The sequence below is a fragment of the Argentina anserina genome, chromosome 7 (genome assembly GCF_933775445.1).
Source record: "Argentina anserina chromosome 7, drPotAnse1.1, whole genome shotgun sequence".
In the NCBI taxonomy this organism is placed as follows: domain Eukaryota; kingdom Viridiplantae; phylum Streptophyta; class Magnoliopsida; order Rosales; family Rosaceae; genus Argentina; species Argentina anserina.
The window spans coordinates 12,192,551-12,211,771 of record NC_065878.1 but is presented as its reverse complement, the minus strand read 5'-3'; the positions used below and the strand labels follow the sequence as shown (position 1 = coordinate 12,211,771).

The window sequence follows — 19,221 nt, the reverse complement described above, 5'->3', positions numbered from 1 at the left end:
TTACACTAAAGAAATACCTCTTCAAGTCAATACTCTCTGTTGGTAATAGAAAATTAGGTGACAAATCTCAAGGCTGTCTACATTACTCGAATAGAGTAGTTTTCAGATACTTGATTCCACTGGAATATAAGGGACAAATGCCATGAATTGGAGCATATTCCAAACATGCAAATTATTTCTGGCCCTTCCTAACTCATCTTCGTCTGTAACTATATTGGACACAACAGAATATGCTATAGTTCTATGAACAACTTGTATCATAATTCAGGGTCCCAATGCCAGCACCAAACTAAACTGTCAATTCAAGTGAAAGGTATTATTAGAGTGAAGGAAGCACCAGAGGAACTAAATTCTGTTGAAGCACCCATTCTTGGATGCAATGAACTTTTGGTGGTAGAATGGTAGAAGACAATAACTGTATGGATAGGTCTGAGGTGAGGTTCAACAACCACAAACTTCAATGTCAAAACATTTTTTTCTCATCATCTACCTTATGTGGACAATAAGGGATGCAAAATTTATAGGCAACTGCCAAACAAGGTATGAAACCAATATATATACTCATCATAGCATGGATTGCTCTATTATCTTTGAATGGCTTGAAACCAATATCCAATCCAATCCTAGATTAGAAAACACACAAAACCACTTTATGATGGGGAACAAAGCTTCTCTTTCCAACCACCCATCAAAGTATTTCTCAGTCATCCATATCATTGTTTTGTGCTAATAAGTGAGAACCACCCTTCAAGTTAAGCAGCCAACTTTTCCTGGAAGGTAGAAGGTAAACAAAAAGCTCAGAAATATTGGGAAGTAGGGTATCACTCATAGTTAATGACCAATATCAAATACAGCAAAGATCTACCAGATTTGGCCAACCTTCTGAGATTGCAAAGAAAAAGGGATTGAATTTTGCATACTTGAACAATAACAGTACCAGCTTTCCAAATGTTAAATGGAGGAAAGTGAAACTCTTTAATTAACCACAGAACATTACAAAACTCAAGCCAGGTCCAAGAGTTATAAAATACAATGAGCGTTCTCAAGCTCTGCTCTCCCTATTTTGATCTATGTTGCTACACAGAAGAATTATAAGCAACAATCGAAAATTGATATTTTATTAAGGCGAATGAGACCATAGGCCATACTATGAACCAAATCACTTGCATATGACATCTTCTCTGATCCCCAAGAAAAACCAAATGGCTAAATACAAGTTACCTAGCAAACTTCTTTTGCTGCTGCAATAACGGCCTCGACAGTAATGCCATACTCCTTGTATATGATTGGGGCCGGTGCACTTGCTCCAAAACGGTCAATTCCAATAGCCTTTCCTTTGCTTCCGACAATCTTATGCCACCCAAATGTGGATCCAGCCTCAATGCTAACCCTGGCTGTTACTGCTGCGGGCAAAACACTTTCCTTGTAGTCATCTGATTGTTCTTCAAAGAGTTCCCAAGAAACGAAGGAGACAACTCTGACAGCTTTTCCTTCCTTTCTAAGTTCCTCACCAGCTTTGTAGGCAATTTCCAACTCAGAGCCAGTGGCAACCAAAATAACATCGGGCTTGTTACCTGAAGAGTTGTCCGACACAGTGTAGCCACCCTTCGAGACTCCCTCAATGGAAGTTCCAGCAAGGTTTGGCAGCTTTTGCCTAGAGAGGGCAAGGATAGATGGTCTTTTCTTGTTCTCAACTGCAACTTTGTATGACCCAGCAGTCTCATTCCCATCAGCTGGGCGGAGCATCAAAATGTTGGGCATTGCCCGGAAACTTGCCAAGTGCTCAATCGGTTGATGGGTCGGTCCATCTTCTCCGAGTCCAATTGAATCATGGGTCATAACATAGATAACTCGAGATTCTGCCAACGCAGAGATCCTTATGGCATTTCTCATGTAGTCAGTGAAAACAAAGAAAGTGGCACAGTACGGAATGAAGCCAGGGCTGTGAAGAGCAATTCCGTTGCAAATGGCTCCCATCCCATGCTCCCTAACACCAAACCTGATATTGCGTTCTTCTGGGGTATTCTTCTGGAAATCTCCAAACATTTTCATCAGAGTCATGTTGGAAGAAGCAAGGTCAGCACTACCGCCAACTAGACCAGGAAGAACTGGTGCAAGCGCGTTAAGGTTTGCCTGAGATAGATTCCTCGTAGCATCAGCTGGGACTTCTGGAGTGTAAGTCTGCAAAAGTGAATTAAAGGGACCTTATGAGAAATTTTCCTTTCCAATTATACCATCATACATAATTCTACACCATGGTTTCTCTAGAAGTGATAAAGAGGTCAGGGACTCAGTAAAAGTTGTATAGCTACTAAAAACTTGACCACTTTTGAGCCTGAATGAAGCTTAACCCAAATTTGTCTGCTCAATCAAGATCATGTTGAAATAACCAAAGAGATTCTTAAATGTAAGAAGAAAAACCAATTAAAGACAGAACTACACTCACCGGGAGTGCCTTTTCCCAACCAGCTGGTAGCTCACCAGTGATGATGGATTTCAGCTCTGCAGCTTCCTCTGCATACTTCTTCTCATATTCAGCAAACTTTGCATTCCATTCAGCTTCAAGAGCTGAACCTTCTGGGGTATGGCGACTCCAGTGACTAAAACAGGACCAATCAAGATGTTTAGTTATTAATTTTATCAGAGTGATCAACTGATTGATCAATAATTTATCTTGTTTTCTGTAATATGATAGACTTACCTTTTAACATCCTCTGGCACATGGAAAGGCTCATATGGCCATCCAAGGTTCTGTCTGGTAGCATCAACTTCCTTGGCACCAAGTGCAGCACCATGAACAGCATATGAGTTTGCCTTGTTTGGAGATCCAAAACCAATGGTTGTTGTCACCTGGTGAAAATGCAAATATTCAACATCACATTGGTTGATGTCCAATAAAAAAGAACCCCATAACAGATATGTTTGAGAAATGCTTTCACCAGACAATGCAGGGATGCCTTTCTGTGTTAATCAAGTTCTCGTTGACCTTTAAATTGGGCCTTTTAGATTATTTTAAAAAACATAGCTTATCCTCATACTAGAAGTCAATGGCAATTGATTGAACACCTAAAAAGCACATCAGAGTATACTATTTTCAAAATCTTAAGAGAATGCAGCGTATGTGTCACCTTAATCATAGTGGGCTTGTCTGTCACAGCCTTGGCTTCCTTAATGGCAGCTCTAATCTCATCATACCCGGTGTTTCCATTCTTCACCCAGAGAACGTGCCATCCTAGAGCCTCAAAACGGAGATCAACATTCTCAGTGAACGCAATCTCAGTGTCTCCATCAATGGAAATGTGGTTGTCATCATAGAAGCATATCAGCTTTCCAAGTCCCCAATGCCCAGCAAGGGAAGCAGCTTCATTAGAGATACCCTCCATGTTACAGCCATCACCCAATATACAATATCTGTAGAGACACAACACCAACGCTTCTAAGTAAAATCACTACAAATACGACGTCAAAGCAAACGAATTGAAGGAAAAACAAACAAGCTCATTCGTGCACTAAGATAGTAGCTTACGTGTAGTGGTCAACGATCTCATTGTCGGGCTTGTTGTAACGCGCAGCCAAGTGCTTCTCAGCAAGAGCCAGACCCACAGCATTCGCAATACCTTGCCCCAAAGGACCTGCATGGAACCACAAAAACCTTAACAAACGCAAATCTTTTAAAAAAGAATAGTCAATCAACCATGTGATAACTACTTATCTAACAACAAAGATTTGCAGAGAGAATCTAACCAGTGGTGACTTCAACTCCGGGTGTCTCGAAGTTCTCGGGGTGTCCAGGGGTCCTGCTTCCCCATTGCCTAAAGCTCTTCAAGTCCTCCTCCTGCCATAACCAATCCAAATCCAAACAACTAGTTCATTCACTTGTCTTTACACAACATGCAGAACCAAATCTATTGACTTTGACCCGAAAACTAAGCAGATAACTCAACTGATTATAAAACTCAAAGACAAAACCAACCTTAACACTGTCGTAACCAGCCAAGTGAAGCAGAGCGTACTGAAGCATACAACCATGTCCAGCCGACAACACAAACCGATCACGGTTAAACCAGTAAGGGTTCTTGGGGTTATACCTCATGATCTCGTCGTACAAGATATGACCCATCGGAGCACACCCCATCGGCAGCCCCGGGTGGCCGGAGTTCGCCTTCTCGACGGCATCAATCGCCAAGAACCGGATCGTGTTCACCGACTTCTCCACCAGCGAGGTCTCCGTCGTCTTGTCGAGCGTCTCCACCGCCGCCGCCCGGACAGCGCGGCCGAGGCGGCGCCGCGGGATGCGCGAGGAGGGCTTGGAGGCGGAGTTAACGGAGAAGGAGGCGGATTTGAGGCCGGAGAAAGAGGGGAGGGAGAGAGAGACGCGGTCGGAGGTGGGGTTGGAGCCGTGGTGGGAGATGGCCCGGGCCAAGAGGGCCTGGGAGAGAGTGACGGAGGAAGTCGAAGTCATAATGATCTTCTTCGGGTTTAGCGAAATGGGAAGCTTCTTCCACTGTGACTCTCTGAGGAGGAGGAAGAAGAAGAAGAAGAAGAGAGAGTGAGGGAGAGAGTGAGTGAGAGACCGTTTGAAGAATGGAGGGGGCGTTTTGTATTGATTTTATCGGATAGAGGAGGGAGGGGCATTGAGCTTCTCGTCGACGCTAAAGGACAGGTAGAGATGGCAGCTGACCGTTAGATTGGGGTTGCAGCTAATCTTGGCCGTTGACTGAGGGTAGGAGGTTAGGAAATGCTCTGCCTTATGTTTCTTTTCTTGTTCTTGACCCTCCCTCTCTCCATTTTCATCCAAATATTATTGGAAATTGTTTCTGTTTTTTAATATATTTTTTTTTCCAAAACTTTGTATCTGAAGAAAATGTAGTTTATTTTGGTGAGATTAATTTTTTTTTAAATCTCTCGGTGATTGCTCCACCTTTGGTTTGTCCGCCGGCACCGGAGTGCGGGTTTGCTTCTTTTGCTACTTTTGAGTGGCATAATTTTTTAAAAAAAGTAGTCTGAATTTTATAATATTTTAATAAGAAATAAGTTTATCGCTCACTCTTATTATGTCTATTTTATGCCCACCACCTTAAGTAAATGTCAAATGTCTATTTTCTTAACAAACTTATAATGGTGGGCACGAGATAGACATGATAGAGGGTTAACGATAAATTTATTTCCGTTTTAATAGGTTTTATATGAAGACAGTATAAATCTACGATGGTAAGAGAAAAAACTTCAATTATGATGTCAGCTTAGTGTACTATTTTAAGATGATAAAAAACACAATTGATGAGTGTGCCGTTTTTGGACGATAAAATGAACAAGTAACACATTCGATGTACAATCCCTTAAAATACTGTTATTTTTTTTCGATGAAGAGACCCTGAAATATATAATAACTTCATAAGCAGCCATCTAACCATGGTCTCACAATCTGAGGATGCATCATTTCTTGGTGGGTTGTTGAGTAGTGAGAAAGATGGAAAGAGTTTGGTGGAGGATCTGATGAATAAGAAACCTTAGGGTTGAAGATCTGTTCAATAAATGGTAAAAGGTTGGTTAGGAAGAAGGTTACAGATTTAACCCCTGGTCTTTCAGAACCTTGAAGCTCTTGTCCCATCCATACTTCAAAATTTGCTGCTACTTCAGCACCATATGTTTGACAAGTGCATTCATTTTTAAATTATCCCCGTCTTCTTTTCTTTATGCTGACATTATTGTATACAAGGTCTCCCACATGCATATATCACCCAAATGTAATGAATAATCCAAAAAAAAATTATTTTTTGACAAACCAATAATCCAAAAATTTTGAACACTTGGCTGCAACTATGCATATGTATTCTACTATAATTCAAGATATAAATTAAAATCATGCAGAGACAAAAAGAGTAAAACTGGATCACCTAGAAGCATCACTAAATGGGAGCACCCACCTAGTGCAGGCAATATATTTCAAATATATTGTAACAAAAGGCATGCAAAGAAGAACTGAAATCATTCAACTAGTAGTAACTAACTGAAATCAGGCAAAGAAGTAGCTACTCCTTGGAAAAGAAAAGGCATGCTGGAGACCTTAGTAACTAACTGAGATTATTCAACTAGTAGTAAGTTACAATATAGTTGATTCAGCAAAGAAGTCTGGTATTGGTATAGATCCCAATGGATCAGAAAAATAATACCACACACCCAAGTTTCAAATATCAAAGACCAACTGCTAGAACTAAAAGAGATTCAGATCATCACCAAACATTTAGCAGAGTTATAAACACACTCAGCAATATTATTTGTCCTTTCAGACATGTGTTACTCTCTCAACATTCCATAGAATCAAGTCACATCGGTTGTATCTGAAACATAAACATGTCAATAAAAAATAAATTGATTCCAAACTCCAGTACTGAGTGGTTACGTTTCTGTTAATGAAGGATAGTTGGCTTTATAATAAGAAACATTTATCTAAATTATATATCTGGCACCAAATAGTCAAGGCACTGCAACCTATTAGGTATCTAAGTAAATAGCAATAGTCGGAAGAACAATCAATCTGATACACAATGCAAACTGCATTTCAATGTTCCATGAAAGTACATATTGTTCCTCCAATCATTTGCAAAATTGGCTACCATTCTCTTTACAGGTTCTATTCTCAATGATTTCATATGTACACAAAAGTGGGTACCTAGAAGGAAAGTGTTTGGAAGAAAATGAAGTAATTACCATTTATCCAAGTTGAAAGTAAAAACAAACCTTGTACTTCATCAGATTTGGAACCTCACACCACTCTCATTCGTTTGTGGTTTGAAGCAGAATCCGAAATCCCTTCACTAGTCACAGAAAATGCGGCTGATGCTGATCGTAGAGAAGGTGACTTGTCTATGTATGCATTCCGTTCATCACCATTCCAATACAATATTATTCGATTTGTGCAAGAGTGTGACCAGCTATCGCCTAGGAAATAAAATGAAGCAAAATTCTTAACGATGACAAGTGGATAAGGAAGTGACATTTGAATAACAGAGAACAAAACTTACCCAATGCTAGACTCAATTGGAAGGAACCCTCTGTACACTTGGTGGTTACTTGATTGAATATGACCACCTGCCAAACAAAACAAGAGTCAAAATATTGAAACAACAGGACGATAAGATAATATAGAACAACAGCAAGTGACCATTAAGCAGAAATTTTAACAATCTAAAGAGCTTAAGGGGGAGCATGTCTGTACAGTGTTGACAAATAAGGAACTAATACAAGCCAAACTAATTCGAAAATCTAAGTCGTGCTCTGATTGTTCAAACTATACAAACCCGAATCTGGCCAAGAGCGTGAGGTCAGGATTGTAACTGATATTGGCATTCTGAAATGGGTTATTCATAGCAATAGGACAAAAAATCATCTTGATGATGATTGTTCCTTTTGCATTTAATTCACAAAAATGTCTCGGTATCAAACATATATGATCACTACTTCAACACTCAATTCAAGAAATGGAAGCTATTGCTTACCGCCAGATTATACTTGTTTCCAATGTTCATCAACTTTAAGGCCATTCCACCCAGTAAACGATTCCTGAGAGCAAAGTCCTCAAAATCTTGGCGAAAGTGAAAAGTAATACTGTCAATGATAACAATCTTAACCTGAAAGTTTGTTAAAGTTACATTAGTACTTCCGATGAATATCACATATAGTGCATTCAGTGATAAACTAAACCAAAACCCTCCAGTTCACAAATAAACAATTAACCAGCAGAAGCTGCCAAATAAAGAAACCGGTGGAGGCCTCAAAAAATGTACCCAGAAGTCTGATAAATTTTATCAACAAAAAGAACAAATACATGTGCTCGTATGAAACTGGTAACTACCATGCATAAAGGAATGTTGAAGATGCTTAAGGTGCATTCCAGAAAATAATCTACCTACATCTTTATGCTCCGAGATGAATTGGTCTAAGTAATTTATCACGGCAATTTGCTCTGTATATGTGCAAATGCGAAAATAATATATGTTTTCCAGGATATCAGTAGGATGTATTTGAACTTGGCAAGCTTGGGATTCCTTCCTCAAAATTCCACTACCACGTGACATGTTTACTACAGAAGCTTCAGCAATTTGTAGAGCCCGCTCCACCATAAAGCTGCCTTCCGTATCTGCAAGTACCATGTAAGGACCAGATGCAACAGGAAAGATTTGTGAACAGAGATGAAAGCGTAGTAAATTATTAACTCACTAACCAATATATACTGCTTTTCCACCCAGGCCACCATATTCAACAGGAATTTGCACATTCACTGTAAGTTGAATCCTGCAAATCAAAGTAGGCATTAACAATATCCAACGGAGTATACACCTAGATTGGAAAAGGAATCCATACCCCAACTGTGTTTTACCAATGCCTGGAACTCCACCTATAAACAAGGGGAGACAGTACATAGAGAATCATAACCCAATCAATTAAAAGCTAGCCACAATTGCTCATAAAAATAAAGAAAAAGTACACAACAGTAATGCACTATCATACAACATACTCCCATAAATGATTAAGAACAGCAAGACTAACCAATTTCAGTAACTTCTTTACAATTAATTCCCCCACCGAGAATATTGTCTAGATCGGCACACGAGGTAGTAATGCGTGGTAACAACGTCTCCTCATTGAGAATATCCCAAGCACTTTGTCCACCTACAGGAAACAGAATCAAAGTTACTTCTGATGATCTTTAACTCAAATGTAAGGTCTTCATTCAAGAGTGAAGTTAATAGTAGAAAATGTAGCATCTTCTTAGTATTATTGTCACTGTAATTTCCCCCTAGTGAGCATCCATTCATTACCATGGACAGTAGCCGTATGTTCCTCCGACTGCTCCAACCCACAACCAAGTGATGTAACTCTGAGAATTTCAGAAGCTTCTGTCTCAGTAACTCTTATATCTGTCAAACAATAAACAATGCCACACAACTTCAATCATCACATCTCAAAATTCCATCAAAATCAATATGATTTTTATTGAGCAAACGGAAAAGATACAATCTTTTTACATGGAATACATAACAAGATACAGAAAAGTAAGCAATTTACTAGCATAAGATAAAAACTGTTGTACAAAAAAAAAATCAACACAAACACAATTTTACTTCAAATATTTTTCAACTGGTAAACATTCGTTAGTGATAGATCCTTTAATTACCCAAAACCCAAGTCGTTCCACTTCTCACAATTCCAGTTCTGTTACATCAAAAATTACGGCGATTGAATCAAACTGAGAGAAACCCAGTAAGAAAATGGTGAGAAGAATTTACCTCGAGCGAGGTGGGAGGGAGAGAGACGAGAGAGAGAAGCAAGAGTAGTGTAGCCGGCTGATATGAGCTTCCCTCTCTGTGATGCTGAGAGCGGTAACCTTCCCACTTCCATTTCCTGTCTTTCTCTCTATTTTCACTTCACTGCAAAATAGGGCTAAACCAAAGTAAAGTGGAGGGAAAAAATTGGGGGCACTGACATAAGAGAGTGGCCAAGGCACAAATTACCTGAAATGCCCCTGAATTTGTTATTCTTTATCTATTATTAATTCAATAAACTACACCCTATTCTTTTTCTTTTTGCAAATTTGCCTCAAAACTATCTATTCTCGACTCTTACAGCTCGTGACCAACTTGTTTCTTTGTTTACTCTTTTTTTTTTTCAAATTTTAATAGAATTCGGTGTATTATTATTGGTATGATCACACCACTGAGTAAAAACTCGAGAGAGCTCGATATCAGCTTCATAAGAAGATACAATTAATTTGCAAATTTTTACATGCTTGAACGACGATTTACTTTACATCCTTAATTTTAAGAAGAAAATTCATCGTCAAGTGCACCTCATGTACGTAGCACGGGTGGAAACTAAGTTAAAGTTGAACATTTTGGTCAGGACACTGTAACAAGCATATTTTTTCTTTATTTTCATTTTCGCATTATAAAGCCTATACGTTTGACAACCATCTTCTAAAAATGTTACAACAGACCTCTAATCCGTTCCACTAACCCGAGAAAGAATATCAAGCACCTTGTTAATGACATGTACAAAAATGAATAGGATTTATTTCGAAAAAATCTTGCATATACATAAACTTATGTTCTCGCAAGGTTTTGAGGACCAGATTGTCTGGTATGAATCGCAACATCTATAGCTCAAAACGCGCCAGCAATTGTTGCTTGATCCCAATAGTCAGTTGTTTGACCATTACCATTCTGGTGGTGATCAATATTCTCTTCATCAACAGAAAGTTCCGCGCTAAGCCAAAGATTTTCCCATATCTATAACTTAACTTTACACCAAGAACAGAACTTCATCAAGTGGCTGGAGAATTGGGAGATGCAGACTATAGTTGCTGTTGCAAAGATGCTTGGACAAGAGATGTCAGTGAGGGATGAATGCGGGCTGTTCTCATCAACCGAGCTTCACTCCTTCCCTCAGCGTATTCTTCCCCCAATGGCCATCTAGGCCTCAGATCAAACTGATGCACAACAAAAGCAATTGAAAATACAACGCCACACCACATAAAGTGAAAGAAGGAAGTTTCACCCAGTGAGTGACACCAGTAATAATAACATGAAAAGAGATCCAGATTTAGTAAATAAACAAATGAAGGGACACTTAATAAAATAATCACATGGATCAAAGTTCATAAACAAACCTCAATATCTTCAGGTTCATCTGCAGGTGGTGGTGGATCAAATCTTCCCATACAGAAGTTCTCAATGCCAGTCCATGCGACCATTACACCTAGTCAGTTTAAAATCTAGGATTTAGTCTCACTAGCTGAATAGCTATAGCTATAAATGCAGGGATGTGTGTATAAAGGGAAGCAGGTTAACATCTAGGAGTTACCCTTCACCAATAGGGGTATATTTTCCACATCATATTGGTGATGGCCAACTAGGGGCTTTTATTTTATTTTAATCAAGTCATTCCAAATATATTTCAAATACAATCGATTAACTTGCTCAGCCCCTTCTAAATAAATTTAGAATTCCATCACCAACAACACAGTTTGAACCAAATGGAGATAAAATGAATTACCATTGTCTGTACAAAGCTTGGGACGAGGGCAGACAAGTTGTAAGTTGTTTTTCTTGACAACCTGATCAAGTCGAGCCCGAACATATTGATTTGATGCAACACCACCAGATACAACCTGCACAGAAAGATTATAATAGTCATTCATGCCAAACTATATGACGTAAAGGTGAACTGGAGCATACAGAATCGAAAACAGCACACCATATGTTTTATAGAAGGTTCGATCTTCAAAGCCCATTCAATTGCTCGTTCGCACCTTTCTTCTAGATGTAACACCGCAACTCGCTGCACAAGAAACAACCTCAAAGTCACAAACAATATAGAATAGATAAAGCTGGAACCTTAACAATGCAAACATTTGATCAAACTGGCATGACGATTGACAGATACCAGTCGAGACCTGAAAAGAGGCAGCAATATCAGCTCGAGATCTTCTATCTTCGCTAGTTGCTGAAGAAAGAGGAATTGTAGCATTACTGCACAACATAAGAAATATGAGGGCATCACAAGATAATTACACCAACTGACATACATCACCGGATATAACATATGGTTTCCAGTAACATCAGTCAAGAATCACCAGTGCTTGAACAGAATCCTATCAATTACACAAACTGTTCCACATACATATTTGTGGATTCAATTGCCAGCCTCACTTGAGTCTTCAGACCAGCATATGAGAAGTTGCAATCTTTATGTTGTTTCATTGGAGTCTGGAGAAAAACAACATGAGTACCATGTCAAGTTCATGTTCCAGAAATCTCAGGCATATATTATACTCTATATAGAACCAAACGTAAAGCCTAAGGTGATTTTCTGGCAAAAATTGAGATTACCGAGAATTTGATTGATTTTTGCATCACCTTCTCGGGCAAGCTCTTCTATAGCTGGGCCACCACTACTCCTCAAGTCAAGACCAAGCCATTTTGCTATCTTACCATATGCCTCACCAATAGCATCATCTATCGTGGTCCCTAGTTGTATGTAATGACCAAGATCACGAGCAAGAATGAGTACATTGTGTCCTCCTGAAGATAAACGTTGCATTTAGACACATCATCTAGTGTATAGAAGCAACTAACAATTGTTAAAAAGATTGCTTAAATATGCAACAGAGAAGTAACCCATGGACTTTATTCACTCAAGTATTGTCATTAGTTTCTTTTAAAAAACATTCAATACTGTTATCGATTCACAAATGTGGATGGGCCTTGATTGAAATCTATAAATGACCTTATGCAGGGATGGTGTAGATTACCTTCCCTGAAATAAGCAGGGCCATAAAAGGAAATTGTAGTTCCTGTTCAGTTAATCTGGGAAAGAGAGAGAGAAAATTGTGATAAGTATAAGAGTACTCCAAATACAGTTGAAGTGTAGAGATACAGAGAGCATTGAGGTACCTGGCTACAAGAGCATGAGCCTCCATGTGATGAACACCAATAATTGGTAAGGTAAAAGTACCAGCAATTGTACGAGCTTTCCGCACACCAACTGCATAACATTTGAATGTAAAATTAGTCCTAAGATGCTCCTTAGAGATAACAAACAACTCAGCCCTTTCCCAACTCTCATATAGTGGCTGTTAAAAAGGGGCCACGTTAGGAGGGTAACAAACTCAACCAAAAGGCATAACTGGTTAAATACCACCAAGACAAAGGCTTAAACCGGGACCAATGGTAACAGCTACTGCAGACAAATCTCTTTCAGTTAAATTAGCTCTGTCGAGTGCTTCCTTTTGCACAACCTGTAATCAACAATCAAAACTTCAGCTCCTGCTTTGAACATTTTCAATTCAGCAAAACAAAATATGACAATATACTATGTCATCGAGAACTAATATCAATTACATATGATGACTGAGAGTGCAAGCTCAGCAAAAAACACTGACATATAAGGATGGTGTCTACTGACACTAACATAAGTATCAAACTATGTTTCAAGTAACAGATGTCAAACCATGTAATGTCGCATTATGATTAATTGAAAGATGAGCGTATCAAAGAAACAATACCCGATCAATCACTTGCAAGTGTGCTTCTTCTGCCATTTTTGGCGCAACACCTCCAAATTGAGCAAGCAAATCTGCCTTGACATGGTGAAGGCACGAAATCAGATAAAAGTAACCGAGTAAAACCATAAAGTTATATTCTTGACTTTAACAAGTAGCTCTTTAGAACGCAACACGCATAAAGTCCATTCCTTTTTCCTGCTCATCATATGTCAGCACGGATTTATCACAATATAAACCCCATACTCCTGAACTAGTTTCAGAAATGAGCATCACAGCAACTTCTACACATCATTTTCTCGACATACCATATAGCCTAATCGCCCTCGCAAACTTTACGACCTAACATTTGATGCAGAAACACACACTAAAATTCTAAATGGAAAAATCCTAATGGTTACAACTTACAATAAAACCAAATGAAAGTCTATAATGCAATTCATAATTAAAAAGCCAAAGAAGTAAAAATCATAGTCAAATTGTTTAACTTTCTTAATTGTGGTACATACCTGAGAAGAAATAACTTGGCTGAGAATTTCACCATTGCTTTTCACCTGCATTCACAAAACCCAAACCCCAGTTCAGTAATAAAAAAACACAAATTTGACAAGTACCCAGTGTTAGAACACAGGTTCAGTAAGTAATGGAATCAACTTAATCAACACACGATGTTGTATAAAATAGCCTTTGATTTATATTTCTAATTACAGCAGTAAATTGAGTTTTAAGAACCCAATTCTAATTCTATAAATACAGTAATATTACAACTATAAAATGAATTTGAAGAACACAATTTCAATTCTATGAATACAGTAATATCAATTTCAATTAAACTGAAATAAAAAAGATTGAAAAAACAAAGAAACTGACTTGTTGATTTTGATAGAGGCTTGCTTGTTGCAATCTCCTAAAACAGAAATTCGCCCCTACACTTGTGCTTGTAGATCTTTGGACATCTGTCTTGCATGATACAACTATCGAATTCAATCGAAGCACTTCAATTGAATCCCTGGCAAATTCTACTTTGTGTTTCTCAGAAATATTGAGGAAAGAAAAGAGAGGAGAAAATTAATTCATTAACCATCTGCTTTGGTTTGTCATCCTTATATAGAAGATTTGTGATGCTTTGAAAGGGTATGACTATTCACTTTAGTTGAAACCCAGAAGTCGTGTCATTTCATTCCAAAAGACACGTTTGTTTGCTTGTTCCATCTCCACAATTCATTTTTACCCAGAAATTCTCCAACACCCAGTAGCAAAATCAAGCAAATTGAGTGACATACGACAGCAGCGGCGGTGTCGTCACAGCTGGTCTCGATGCCCAGAACAACGAGGGCGTGTTGGGGATAGGGAGATCGAGATTTCTAAAAAGTTGGGTTCTTTAGTTGAGAAGACATGGGGAGGGAAGAGATGGGCCTTGGCTTGGGGTTGAAGAAGGGTTTTAGAGTTATGAGAGAGGTTTGGATGTGTGAAACTGAGGGTTTAGAGAGAAGATTTAGGCGCCAAAATGTGGAAGAGAGAGCCATTTTCATTGTATACAGAGACACGAGAGAGAGAGATGGAGACGGTTATTATTATTATTATTATTATTAAGCATTTTGTCATTCATTTTTATTTTGGATAAAGAAAATGGGGACATAGATAGCTAGTAATTAAGTACGCTACATTCCGAGACCGGTCAAAAATTTGACTAGTGCTGCCATGCTATTCAAGTTTTTGAGAATACAATGACCAATGTCATGATTTTTAAGATCGAGGTTAGACTACTATAATGATTTTAGCCATAAAATACAATAGACTAGACTAAATTTAGTCCATAGATATACTGTATTATGAGCGTGAATTAATTGTATAAGTTTTATCAAAGCTACGAGTAAATTCATGAAAAGTAGATGACCCAGAATCCAAAATTAAAAGTGAATTCATTACATGCAGCCATGCAGGTATGTATTATTCCTTTTAATTACTGAAAGGAAATATATCGATGAGGCCATGCTATACAAATCCAGTAAAGACTGAACTGAAATTAAGAGAGAAGTTGGTAGGTGAAATATGTGTTTCTAGCTAGCTAGGTGGACTTGTGTCGTCGATTAGGCAACTGTGAACTGTCATTGTTTTTTCTTTTAAGTACGTATCAGAGCACACAGACACGTACAGATCTTATAGCAGCAAGAAAAATAAATACGTTTGAATTAGTCGACTTCATTACTCTACCAGGTGCTTTTAATAAGTTGAGTGCAATATTGTCAGTCTCATCTTATTTATAGTCATACCCCTTTCAATTTTACCAACCCACATCTCCTTTCTCTCCGTCTCTATCTATCTTCAATCGATCGATTCTCAGTTTTAGAGCTCGTTTTAGTCGCTTAGAGATATCATCCTCAGATGCATGGCTCCGGCATCAGATCCTACTGCTGCAACTTCATCTAATAATGACGTCAAGGTATTAAATATGGTATACATTTGTAATCTGCCATCTTCCTCTTTCCTGGTCTTGTTGTAATTCTAGTGATTATTACTAGTTTACTGCTATTATAATTTCATAGCATATCCCTGATGCGCTTAATCACCATCTCTATTTGATGTACGTTAGTGCATGTTTCATGATTTCAAGTTAATGTTATGATAATATCCAGAGACGAGATTAGTGTAAAACTAATTAACTCCGATCCAGAGATATATGCAAATCTGCAGCTTTATCAATATATATATATATAGCAAAAGTAGAAAACAAGACAAAAAGGCAAAATTTCATTTGTATGTCAATTTTTTTTTTTGTGATATAAATTCTTTTTTGTATGTCAATTTTCTTTTTTGTTGGATAAAAAGACAAAATTTCATTTGTATGTCATTGAGTGAAGGGGTTTGAGATCAATCAGTTGCAAGATGGCGGAAAGGGTCACCGTGACGACGATTTCACAAGAGATGGATCAGTGGATCGGCATGGAAAACCAGCTCTAAGACGGAACACCGGTGGATGGCGATGCGGCATATTTCTATTAGGTATAGCCCTTCACACTATTAGCTAGCTAGCTAGCAGCTTATTCCTGATGCATTTGTAATTGATTATTCTTCTTATTTTGTATCTGTTATAATTAGTACTGTTGTGATTTGGTATCTTGTAGCATAACATTTGCAACCATGAAATCACTGATATAATACTCCAGAAGCTATAACATATACACAATTAATCTTTGGGTTTTCAGACAGATAAGCAGTATACCATATCCATCTCTTATTAGACTGTCATTTTGTTGTTGACCACAACAGTTAACCAAGGGCTAGTTACACTGGCATTTTCTGGAGTTGAAGTAAATATGGTACTTTTTGCAAAATCAGTACTCAGGCAGAGCAATGCAGAGGCAGCAAACACGTTCAGCAGATGGCTGGGAACTGTGGAATTCTTTTCTCTAATGGGTGCTTTTATTAGTGACTCATATTTAGGCAGATACCTCACTTGTGTCACATTTCAGATTGTACACATCTTCGTAAGTATAATTAGTTACATTTCCGTTCCTTTGATTCACAGTTTATACACACACACACACACACACACACACACACACGACACTTTGCATACTAACTTTCTATATATTTTGCAGGGGTTGATGGCACTATCCATCTCAACTTATCTATTTATGCTTAAACCTCCGGATTGTGGAAAAATCGGCCAGTTATGTGACCCTCATAGACCAATTGAAGTAGCAGTGTTCTATATATCAATTTACCTTATTGCTCTAGGAAATGGAGCTCCCGAACCAGCATTGGCTACCTTCGGTGCAGACCAATTTGATGAGGAGAATCCAGAAGAAAAGAAATCAAAGGCTTCATTCTACAGTTATTTTTACGTAGCATTAAATCTAGGATGCTTAATTGGAGAGACAGTATTAGTCTACTTAGAGAGCATGGGGCATTGGGTAGTGGCCTTTTGGACATGTACGGCCTCTGGAATTCTTGCCTTCCTATTGTTTTTGAGTGGGAGCTTCCATTACCGACATTTCAAGGCCACTGGAAATCCCATCTCTAGATTCTCCCAAGTGATTGTGGCTTCCATAAGGAAGATGAATCAACAATTGCCCTCGAATGGAGAGGGGCTTCATGAAACTATTGCAAGGGATGGTGATATGAATGGTCTGAGAAAGATACCCCACACAAATGGCCTCGAGTAAGTAAATTTTCAGTCTATATCTTGAAGATGAGCGTATGTTGATAATTGTACGTAAGAGTGTTCATACCTTCAAATCAAGCTAACTTAATATTTTGACATGCATATAGATTTCTTGATCGAGCTGCCTATATTACCCAGGATGACATTACATGGATGTCAAAAGAAGGCCAAACTGCAAACCCATGGAATCTTTGCACAGTCACACAGGTTGAAGAAGTGAAATGCGTACTTAGAATATTGCCTATATGGTTCTGCACCATCTTGTCCTCTGTCGTGTTCATTCAAATGCTCTCTCTTTTTGTTGAGCAAGGAGCTGCAATGGACCGGAAGGTCTCGAAAAGCTTTCTGATTCCTCCGGCCAGTATGACCTCTTTTGACATTGTGAGCACCACCCTCTTCATTGTATTCTATGACAAACTCATTGTTCCATTTTACATTAAAATAGCAAAAAGAGAGCCAAAGCCTCCAAGTGAGCTACAAAGAATCGGTATCGGCCTTGCCATTGCGGTTATAGCATTGGTGATTGCTGGCTTTGTTGAGAGGCTAAGGCTTAATCATGCTAGCAGCACTGGAGAAACTAGTTCTTTGAGCATTTTCTGGCAGACTCCACAGTATGTACTTGTCGGAGTCTCTGAAGCATTTGTGCATATTGCACAAATGGAGTTTTTTGCATCACAAACTCCAGATGGATTGAAGAGCTTGGGGATGGCGTTGTCCATGTTTTCTTCAGCGATAGGTAGTTACGTTGCTAGCATGATCTTAACAATGGTGATGAAGTTCACAACAAAGGATGGGAAGCCCGGTTGGGTTCCTCCAAATCTGAATAATGGTCATCTAGACAGGTTTTTCTTCCTATCGGCTGGTTTGACTGCTCTCGACTTGGCATTTTATGTTGTATGTGCGAAGAGCTATAAGTTCAAATCATTGGAGAAGAGAGAAGGCCGGGGATATGAACTGATGAGTTAACTTTACAAAATAATCTGCAATAGTTGTAAGGAATGATTGGAATGGTTGACCATATCATAGAAAGATTGCACAAGCACATTTATACTTCTATAATCAACGTCTAAATTGACTCTCTCTCTCTCTCTCTCTCAGCTGCATGGAATCGGTGCGGGTACGTAGAACCGAAGCATTTGGAATCACGGAAATAGTTATTTTGAATTTTTTTGAAAGAGGGTACGTTTTGGAAGTGTCATAATAAAATAATATATATATTTATATCTAAAATATATTATATAAAACAACAAATTAATTACTAACATTATATAAAAACAATATGATAGAAAAAGAGCTCAATAAACATTTTGTAATGACCTAGAATAAACAACACAAACACTTCAATAACTAACAAGTACTGTAGTTAACCACAAATGATGCGCATCACCTTTCAGTCAATCCATCATACATCTGGCGATCTTTCCAATCACACTGACCAAGTATGTGGAATCAACTACAATACTAATTTTTCACTCATCTAGTTTCAATCAGTATCTTGCTCTAAATCAAACTCATCTATAATCTTATATGCCCTTATTGTCTCACACAAAATTAAAAGCTCAAACAAATCCTCAAATCTCATTCAACTTGGTTGAACAAGGCTTCAGCTTTATGTTTTATGGGTTTTCATTCAATTCTAGATTTTGATTTTATCTTCATAAATTATCGAGTCCTTAGAATATGGAGATTTTTAAGACGGATTTATATTATAGCCGGAAAAAAAAAGAATAAAACTATAAAAACCTTCTTTTTCGAAAGCGCGCTTCTGCTTCCGATTCCAATTCTAAAGCGGGAATCATATCTCTCTCTCTCTCTCTCTCTCTCTCTCTCTCTCTCTCTCTCTCTCTCTCTCTCTCTCTCTCTCTCTCTCTCTCTCTCTCTCTCTCTCTCTAAAGAAGGATTAATGAAGTACATCTCTACACCACATTCGCACACTCTTATCATAGGGTGTCATGCCCACTCCATGCTCATCTAACAAATAAATGTCAAG

General features: G+C 38.3%; 4 protein-coding genes across 4 annotated transcripts; 1 reads left to right on the top strand and 3 right to left on the bottom strand.

The window, feature by feature from the left end:
* Positions 1-956: 956 nt before the first annotated feature.
* LOC126804105 (transketolase, chloroplastic) lies at positions 957-4,548 on the bottom strand. Its single transcript, XM_050531880.1, has 7 exons — positions 3,974-4,548; positions 3,745-3,835; positions 3,527-3,632; positions 3,129-3,411; positions 2,702-2,850; positions 2,447-2,600; positions 957-2,181 (listed from the first exon to the last, which is right to left on the bottom strand). Exons 1-7 carry the CDS (start codon positions 4,460-4,462, stop codon positions 1,222-1,224), a joined length of 2,232 nt encoding a protein of 743 aa, XP_050387837.1. The 5' UTR covers positions 4,463-4,548; the 3' UTR covers positions 957-1,221.
* Positions 4,549-6,545: 1,997 nt separating this feature from the next.
* On the bottom strand, positions 6,546-9,414 carry LOC126802807 (DNA repair protein RAD51 homolog 3). The gene is made up of 9 exons (XM_050530516.1): positions 9,291-9,414; positions 8,823-8,921; positions 8,551-8,673; positions 8,365-8,398; positions 8,225-8,295; positions 7,914-8,140; positions 7,500-7,631; positions 7,026-7,092; positions 6,546-6,942 (listed from the first exon to the last, which is right to left on the bottom strand). The coding sequence occupies exons 1-9, from the start codon at positions 9,400-9,402 to the stop codon at positions 6,767-6,769; spliced, it is 1,041 nt and encodes a 346-aa protein (XP_050386473.1). The 5' UTR covers positions 9,403-9,414; the 3' UTR covers positions 6,546-6,766.
* Positions 9,415-9,966: 552 nt separating this feature from the next.
* On the bottom strand, positions 9,967-14,589 carry LOC126802426 (probable tRNA N6-adenosine threonylcarbamoyltransferase, mitochondrial). The gene is given in 14 exon segments (XM_050530054.1): positions 9,967-10,489; positions 10,670-10,758; positions 11,056-11,170; positions 11,257-11,340; positions 11,456-11,531; positions 11,683-11,768; positions 11,892-11,909; positions 11,911-12,088; positions 12,324-12,368; positions 12,456-12,546; positions 12,700-12,799; positions 13,067-13,141; positions 13,573-13,617; positions 14,347-14,589. Coding segments are annotated over 14 exon segments (1,380 nt in total). The 3' UTR covers positions 9,967-10,354.
* Positions 14,590-15,415: 826 nt separating this feature from the next.
* Positions 15,416-18,197, top strand: LOC126803594 (protein NRT1/ PTR FAMILY 7.3-like). The gene is made up of 5 exons (XM_050531377.1): positions 15,416-15,506; positions 15,925-16,066; positions 16,334-16,551; positions 16,666-17,228; positions 17,339-18,197. The coding sequence occupies exons 1-5, from the start codon at positions 15,453-15,455 to the stop codon at positions 18,195-18,197; spliced, it is 1,836 nt and encodes a 611-aa protein (XP_050387334.1). The 5' UTR covers positions 15,416-15,452.
* Positions 18,198-19,221: the final 1,024 nt, after the last annotated feature.